This window comes from Rhinopithecus roxellana, chromosome 12 (genome assembly GCF_007565055.1).
Source record: "Rhinopithecus roxellana isolate Shanxi Qingling chromosome 12, ASM756505v1, whole genome shotgun sequence".
Lineage (NCBI taxonomy): Eukaryota > Metazoa > Chordata > Mammalia > Primates > Cercopithecidae > Rhinopithecus > Rhinopithecus roxellana.
In genome coordinates this window covers 85824849-85833184 of record NC_044560.1, presented here as the reverse complement: position 1 = coordinate 85833184, position 8336 = coordinate 85824849, and the positions used below count along the sequence as shown (strand labels likewise).

At 47.9% G+C, this 8336-nt stretch overlaps 1 protein-coding gene across 3 annotated transcripts; it reads left to right on the top strand.

The window, feature by feature from the left end:
• Positions 1 to 1701: 1701 nt before the first annotated feature.
• SMIM12 (small integral membrane protein 12) lies at positions 1702 to 6473 on the top strand. Of its 3 annotated transcripts, none has more exons than XM_010385169.1 (2): positions 1702 to 1817; positions 5536 to 6473. In XM_010385169.1, the coding sequence occupies exon 2, from the start codon at positions 5541 to 5543 to the stop codon at positions 5817 to 5819; it is 279 nt and encodes a 92-aa protein (XP_010383471.1). In that variant the 5' UTR covers positions 1702 to 1817; positions 5536 to 5540; the 3' UTR covers positions 5820 to 6473. The 3 variants fall into 3 exon arrangements, with proteins under 3 accessions (XP_010383471.1, XP_030798643.1, XP_010383472.1); XM_030942783.1 differs by having other exon boundaries at positions 1802 to 2039; XM_010385170.2 differs by lacking the exon at positions 1702 to 1817 and adding an exon at positions 2138 to 4327.
• Positions 6474 to 8336: the final 1863 nt, after the last annotated feature.

Genomic DNA, 8336 nt, shown 5'->3' with positions numbered 1-8336 from the left:
CACCCCGTGCTATGCACGTTAAAATAAAATTTTGTATGTCTTTTCTCCTATTAATCTGCCTTTTGTCAGTTGATTTTCAGTGAACCTTGGCCCCTACAACACTGTTCCCTTTTCTCCATCTTAACTGCCAGAACTTAGCTTTGAGCTTTTGAGATCATAGGGAAGGGTGCCTAACGTGGTAAGCACTCTATGTATGAGGCTTCCTCTGGAGGTGTCCCTGAAGTTTGAAAATTGTGCCAGAGCACGATTTGGCATAGTAAAGAAAGGCGGGAAGGGTACTGCATGGCCAGGCACGGTGGCTCATGCCTGTAATCCCAGCACTTTGGGAGGCTGAGGAGGGCAGATTGCTTGAGCTCAGGAGTTTGAGACCAGCCTGAGCAACATGGTGAAACCTAGTCTCTACAAAAAGTACAAAAATTAGCCAGGCCTGGTGGTGTGCATCTGTGGTCCCAGCTACTCGGAAGGCTGAAGTGGGAGGATCACTTGAGCCCAGGAGGTCGAGGCTGCAGTAAGCTATGATTGTGCCACTGCACTCCAGCCTGGGTGACAGAGTGAGATCTTGTAAAAAAAAAAAAAAAAAAAAAAAAAAAAAAAAAAGAAGAGAGAAAGCGGCCGGGCACAGTGGCTGAGGTCTGTAATCCCAGCACTTTGGGAGGCCGAGGCAGGCGGATCACCTGAGGTCGGGAGTTCGAGACCAGCTTGACCAACATGGAAAAAACCCTTCTCTATTAAAAATACAAAATTAGCCGGGTGTGGTGGTGCATGCCTGTGACCCCAGCTACTCGGGAGGCTGAGGCAGGAGAGAATCGCTTGAACCTGGGAGGCGGAGGTTGCGGTGAGCCGAGATCGCACCATTGCACTCCAGCCTGAGCAACAAGAGTGAAACTAAAAAGAAAAAAAAAAAAAAGGTGGGAAGGACACTCTAGGTAGATGAAAAAGCATCAGTAATTAACTGGGTGTGAAACAGCGTGGTCTGCCGGGTTTTGTATGTGGCAGCAAAATAAATATGCAGGCTGAGATTAGTGGGATGAAGGTGGGAAGGGCCTTGTGGGAGCGTTAAGAAGTTTGAACTTTGGGACTACTCTGTATATGATAAAATTGATGTCTGTATAGGGTACAGTGGGGATACAGAGGAGGAAGTGAATACTTGTACCCAAGAGGTCATGTAAGACTTAGGTTTTACTATATTTCAATTATTTTTACACTAACACTAGCCACATTTATTTCCCTGCTGGCTGTGTGCCTGCCACAGTACTTTACAAATATTGTCTCATCCCACCCTCACACCATCCCTGCGAAATGGGTGTTATTACCTCTACACAGAAGGGGAAGGGAGGCTCAGACAGGTTAATAATGTTCCCCAGGTCACTAGAAAGCTAGCCCGGATCCCAAGAGGTCTTAAAGCACTAAATTATACTTTCCTAAGAAGAGCTTCTTGAGGTCAGGGATCATGTCTTTTGTTTTTGCGTGCCAAGACCTAGGTCTTAGACGACACCTAATAAACATCAGTTGACAAAAATGATTGGATGATCTTTCACTTTTTCCACGCAGAAAGCACGTGGCGACAGCACTGAGAAACCTCCAGGCCACCAGGGGGCGCGACGTCCATTTCAGTGCAGTGGGGCCCGGTTGCGGACGCCTAGCTTCCTTCCGTCCTTTGGCTAAAGTTCAGCCAATCACTGCGCTCCGAGAGCCGGCGGCCAGTGGGCAGGGTCACAGGGCAAGGTCCCGCGGGCCGCTGGGAGCGGCGACTTCCGTGCTCCCGGCGAGCGGGCGGAGAGCGGGGGCCGCACTGAGGAGTGTGGGCTGGGCCGCAGGTGAGCGCGCGGTCCCGGCGAGCAGGTCCGGTCAGCCCAGGCCCGTAACCTCTGAGTTACGGGAGGAGTGATCGCTAGGGTCCACCCCTGTCCCGGCCAGACCTGCCAGCCTCCCTCTCTGGCGGGTGCTCTGGTGCCCAGTCTGGGAGCCCAGGTAGCCCTCCGCAGACAGGGCTTATCGGCACCTCAGTGAGGATGGACGTTGATGAGGCCACGAATGAGGTGGGCTAGGAGCAGTGAACCGGGAGCCCCACAGAAGGGAGAAGGGTAGCCATTTGGATGGACTCTGACCTCACGTGCGCTCCCATTCCTGGACTGCGCTTGAGTGACTGTCAGGGTTAATTCTTTCACCTTCTCAGGCCTCCTCTGTCCTTGTTAGCAGTTCTTGAATTTAGGACTACGGCTTCTGGCCTCGTTGGGCCTCCGGGCCCCCGCACTGGGGCAGGTTTCCCAGCAACTCAGTTGACTTTTACCGGATGCTTTTGGCAGACGTCCTCCATGCCGGGCTGGAAATATGCGTCACAGTGTTTTTCAGACACTTTTGCCTCTTTCATTGTGATACCTTGTCTGGGGATGACTATGATGGAGTCTTTAGGTTTTTGTAATCAGCAAAGGCGTCTGTTATGCTCCTGCCACCTTCTGGGGGAGAGTGGGTGGAGAATGTTGTGATTTTACACTAGGGAGTTGTTTGGGCTGTCATTCGTTCAGCAGACCTTTTTTGGGCACTCTGACAGGCAGGGTGGGAGAGGTGCCTGGATGGATAGGGCACAATGGGGCCAGACAGACATGGTGCTTAGCCTTTTGGAGCTTAAAGTGTCTTGAGAAATGCAAACAGGGTAGGCCAGCACCGTGCCTGACACAGAGCAAGTGGTTATAAGTGTTGAATAAAGGAATGAATTGACTTATTTGGGAATGATTAGAATGTGAGCAGGACGGTAGAGAGAGACTATGCTGCATGTGAGAGATCGTTGTGAACTCATGCTCGATATGTTCTAAGACAGAGTTGAAAGTCTGGACAGTTGCTATTTAGGGAAGCATCTACTTCTACAGAGGACTTGTTTTAAAGGTGGAAGTAAAATGAAGAAGTATTAGGTTTGGGATTCTTCAGAGGTGCCTCTTTTAACTGTTGCTATATCTCTGAATTTCACAAATCCCTAAGTATAATCTCAGAGTGTGGAAAAAGGGAAGCTCTTCTAGGTGATGAAATGCCAGGCTGATGGGAAAAAAACTGTAGGAAGCTCTCTCCAAATCCAGGATTTGGACAGAAACCGTATACCTCTGCAGTGTGTTCTTCCCGCTAGAAAGAGTGTAGACTTTGAAGTTGGAGAGGCCTGGGTTCAAAATCAGCGGCTCTATCACTTCTGGTGATTTTGGGTAAGTTAACATAATGTCTGTGAGCCTTTGTGGCCTTAACAAGAGCCTGGGCTAATAATTCCTACATCATAGAGGTGTTATGAGGATCAGATGATAGTTAGTGTGTAAATTGTCATCATAGTGCCTGGTGCTAAGACAATAAGGAGGGGAGTGTTGGAGATGCTGCAGTTTTATTTATTTATTTATTTTATTTATTATTTTTAATTTCATGATGCTCCCTTACTGTGGGGATCCTCAACCCCCTGGGCCACAGACCGGTGGTGGTTTTCAGCCCATTAGGAACTGGGCTGCACAGCAGGAGGTGAGTGGTGGGCGAGCTGGGAAGCATTACCACCTGAGCTCCACCTTCTGATAGATCAGCAGTGGCATTAGATTCTTACAGGAGTGCAAACCCTATTGTGAACTGCGCATGCGAGGGATCCAGATTGTGTGCTCCTTATAAGAATCTAATGCCTGATGATCTGAGCTGGAAGTTTCATCCCAAAACCATCCGTCTCCAACCCCCATCCGTGGAAAAATTGTCTTCCACGAAACTGGTCCGTGGTGCCAAATATAGGTTGCGGACCACTGCCTTATAGTGTTACGTCCAGAGAACAATGGGATTCCTTCAAAGAGAATTGGGAACCAAAGAGAGGGGGAGAATCATCTTATGCTTGGTGAGGTTTCGATTGTTCACTTTAGATCAGAGATAGCAGTGTTGGAGAAGTACCTACGGGGGCATAAACAGGTCTTTTAGTGGATACTTTTGGGCAAGTCTCTTAACCCTCTGATAGTGGGTTATGTATCTACCTCACGTGGTGGACATGAGGATTAAGAGAGAGAGTGCATACGATGTGCCTAGCCCAAGGCCTAGCATGTAATAAGTGCTCAATACATGGTAGCTGTGTTATTATAACTGTGAATGATCTTTGGTAATTGATAATGTAATAATCATTTGAGATGGAATGGCCATTAGAGTGACCCAATTTGTGTGTTTTTACATTACTTTGGCATTGCCCTACTTCATTTCAGGAGGCCCTGAGACAATTCCACTCCCCTCCCTGCCCCCCTCCCCGCCCCCTCCCCCGCCCCAGCTCCCGGCCAGGGCTTGTACAGTGGTTTTTCACAGTAAATCTTCAAGTTCTGCGGTATCCAGAGTATGTATAATGATTTGTGATATTTTCAGGAGCTTTTTATGTAAATACGACGGTATGGGTTTCATTGAAGACAGGAATTTTTTCTTCTTCTTGAGATGGAGTTTCGTTCTGCTGCCCAGGCTGGAGTGCAGTGGCGTAATCTCAGCTCACTGCAACCTCTGCCTCCCAGGTTCAAGTGATTTCTCCTGCCTCAGCCTCCTGAGTAATAGGGATTACAGGTGTGAGCCACCGTCTTTAGCCAAGATAGGATACTTTGAAAGTGGGTTAGTCAGCAGATTTGTGAAGTATACGTTTGTCCCCTTGTTAGAAAAGCCAGGTTCAGAATAGGATAAAACCATTATCTATTTACCTAAAATCCAGAATAATTAGGTAACACATTATGTATTTGACTGTTTAAATATACTCCTTATGCTTTGCATGAGGAAAAGGAACAACTTTTCATATGGTGGAGAATTGTAGAATTGTGTGTCATGGGGAAAAGGTGGCTGGCTGTGCTCATGGAGAAATTTCATAGAGCAGAGAAAGGCATCTTTTTCCCTTCTTGAAATGTTGGCAAACTAGGGCCTGGGGTCAATGGGCTTGAAGCTCTATTAGGTAAGGCTCAGAGGTCCCCTTGTGGGGAACATTGTCATATATTGGTGTGCACTTGTCAAAGATTACAGTCTGTAAACTGGAGAGCCCTTCTTCTTCCCGAACAATGGAATCTTTTGAAATTTCCTAGATTATTTCAGGGACCCACCTCTCGCTCTGCATGGGGGTGGGTCCTCAGTAAGTTGTGCCAGGCTGGCCAGGCACGGTGACTCACGCCTGTAATCCCAGCACTTTGGGAGGCCGAGGTGGGCGAATCACGAGGTCAGGAGTTCAAGACCAGCCTGACCAACACGGTGAAACCCTGTCTCTACTAAACAAATACAAAAATTAGCTGTAATCCTAGCTACTTGAGACGCTAAGGCAGATAACTGCTTGAACCTGGGAGGTGGAGGTTGCAGTGAGCCGAGATCGCATCACTGCACTCCAGCCTGGGCGACAGAGCAAGACTCCGTCTCAAAAAAAAAAAAAAAAACAACAAAAAAAAACCAAAACAAAAACAAAAAGTAAAAAAACATTGTGCCAGGCTGCCTGGTAAGTGGAGAGCCCTAGTGGGTTGCTCTTATTTGGTGGGAGGTGATGCTGGGTTCTCTCTAATGCTGCCTTGTGCTCTTCCACAGATGTCATGTGGCCTGTGTTTTGGACCGTGGTTCGTACCTATGCTCCTTATGTCACATTCCCTGTTGCCTTCGTGGTCGGGGCTGTGGGCTACCACCTGGAATGGTTCATCAGGGGAAAGGACCCCCAGCCTGTGGAGGAGGAAAAGAGCATTTCAGAGCGCCGGGAGGATCGCAAGCTGGATGAGCTTCTAGGCAAGGACCACACGCAGGTGGTGAGCCTTAAGGACAAGCTAGAATTTGCCCCGAAAGCTGTGCTGAACAGAAACCGCCCAGAGAAGAATTGATGGAGGACACAGGGCCCTATGGTCCTACTGTGGGCGGTGACTTGTCCTGCTACCATGTTGACAGAGCCCCAGAACCCACATCTAATTGGCTTTGTTGCTTATTCTGGCCCCTCCCACACCACACAGCCACACAAATACTGGTTGCTCCTTGATGTCCAGGCAGACCCAGCGGCAGCCAAAGGGCCAGTGAAGAGGAAGGCGCATCTGTTGTGTGGTGGCCAGAAGCACTCAGGCATCTGAGTTTACTGGTGCACTGCTGGGAGGAGTGTTATGAGATGAACGTTGGCTGTCAGTCTTTGTGGGCAGGCGGTTTGGCCTTGAGTGGGAATGGCTGGGATTTGGGTGTTGCCTTTAGGAGGGATACCTGCATGTCTAGTTCCAGTCTGCACTGGGAAGAATTCAAATATGCACCTGGCTCCCTTCACTGTTTTGACCTATCCTTTGTGCTCATTCTTACTGAAATCTGTCTTGTCAGCTCAGGAATGGGATTCCCCCGGGAAGGAAAGCATTTTTCTGTTCTGGGAAGTCCAGACTGTTCACTTTGGGGCAGGGACGAACATGTGCCTCGTGAATTTGCTTGAAAACAGTCCCCATCGTCTACCCCCATCACTGTAGAGTGCAAAACTTGATTAAAGTGGTATCTGAGAACCATAATGATCGAATCTTATCATCTAGATGGTATTTGGGAGTCTTCTTAGGAGTTAGGCAAGTACAGGCATTTTAGAGCAGGATAACATTGGTATTAAAGGGTGCCAAGGAGCCCTGGAAACTGCTTTACTAGTGCGGTTGCACTGAACCCTGGAGGCACAGATTCCCAGGAACCTTTTTACCATCATTACAATTGGCCGTAGCAGCTTCAAGTCTAAATGGAAGTAGACCACACACACACACACACGCACACACACACACACCCCTTTCCCTATAAAAGTATATACGCACGTTCAAGAAAATTTGGTAGGGATTTTAAAAAGGGCACCCATGGTCCCAGCTCGTTAATAACAACCATTAACATTTGGTTGTCTTTTACTAATTCTCTGCATAGGTTTTAAAGATAGTTATCATTACTGTACATTTAATTTTATATACTTTTCTCACTATTATCATTTTTCCCATTTTGTATGGTCATCATTCACGGCTCAGTGCAACCTTGACTTCCTGGGCTCAAGTGATCCTCCCACTTCAGCCCCCCAAATAGCTGGGACTACAGGAGTATGCCACCATGCCCAACTAATTTTTTTATTTTTTGTAGAACCAGGTCTCACTATGTTTCCCAGGCTGGTCTCAAACGATCCTCTGGCCTTGGCCTGTAGTTTTTTTTTTTTTTTTTTTGGAGATGGAGTCTCATTCTGCCACCCAGGCTAGAGTCCAGTGGTGTGATCTTGGCTCAAGGCAACCTCTGCCTCCTGGGTTCAAGTGATTCTCCCACCTCAGCTCCCTAAGTAGCTGGGATTACAGGCGTGCACCATCACGCATGGCTAGTTTTTGTGTTTTTAGTAAAGATGGGGGTTTCACCATGTTGGCCAGGCTGGTCTCGAACTCCTGATCTCAAGTGATCCTGTCTGCCTCAGCTTCCCCAAAGTGCTGGGATTACAGGTGTGAGGCACCGTGCCTGGCGGCCTGTAGTTTTCTTTTTTTTTCTTTTTTTTTTAATATGGAGTCTAGCTGTATTGCCCAGTCTGGAGTGCAGTGGCGCGATCTCGGCTCACTGCAACCTCTGCCTCCCGGGTTCAAGCGATTCTCCTGTCTCAACCTCCTGAGTAGCTGGGATTACAGGTGCGCACCACCACACCTGGCTGATCTTTGTATTTTCAGTAGAGACAGGGTTTCACCATGTTGATAGGCTGGTCTCAAACTCCTGACCTTGTGATCTGCCTGCCTTGGCTTCCTAAAGTGCTGGGATTACAGGCATGAGCCACCGCACCCGGCTGTAGTTGTTTTTAATAGCAACATAATTGTCTATCAAGTGGGAATATGGCATAAGTTTATTCTGGACCGTTTCCATATTGCCGGACATTTGAATTGTTTCTGGTTGTTCACTTGTTTAGATACTGCAATGAATGTCTTATATGAAGCTTTTCCTGCATTTTGGAATAAACAGTAAAAATAGTAAATGTCACTTTGGATGAAATGGGATAAATGAGCAGTTTTGAGGATCTCATGCATAACACCAAATGTCTTTCCTAAAGGGCTCTAGGAGTTTCTACTAAATGTTACCACTTAAGATGTTGCTGGTAAGGTTGTGAGGGGAGTAAAAGCAGACGGCAGGAAGAAGCATAAGAAGCTGTTGCCTCTTGAAGCCGTCTGATGTTTAAGTCAGCCAAGGGCAGTACTGAGCCTTTCGTGAATTAATCTGCCTCTAAAAGGGAGTGGGTATTGGCCCTGCTTCTTAGACTGTCTCTCCTGAGGCCTGATGGTGTTCACAGGTCGGTGATGGTGGAGTTCCTGAACAGTTAGAGGTGCCAGCTGTGAAGAGGTGCCAGCTGGAGGTGCCTTCCAGGACCTAGTGGTGGCCTGAGA

Bases quoted from the DNA above. Each gene is read 5' to 3' on its own strand.
- SMIM12 (XM_010385169.1), top strand. From the start codon at position 5,541: ATGTGGCCTGTGTTTTGGACCGTGGTTCGTACCTATGCTCCTTATGTC.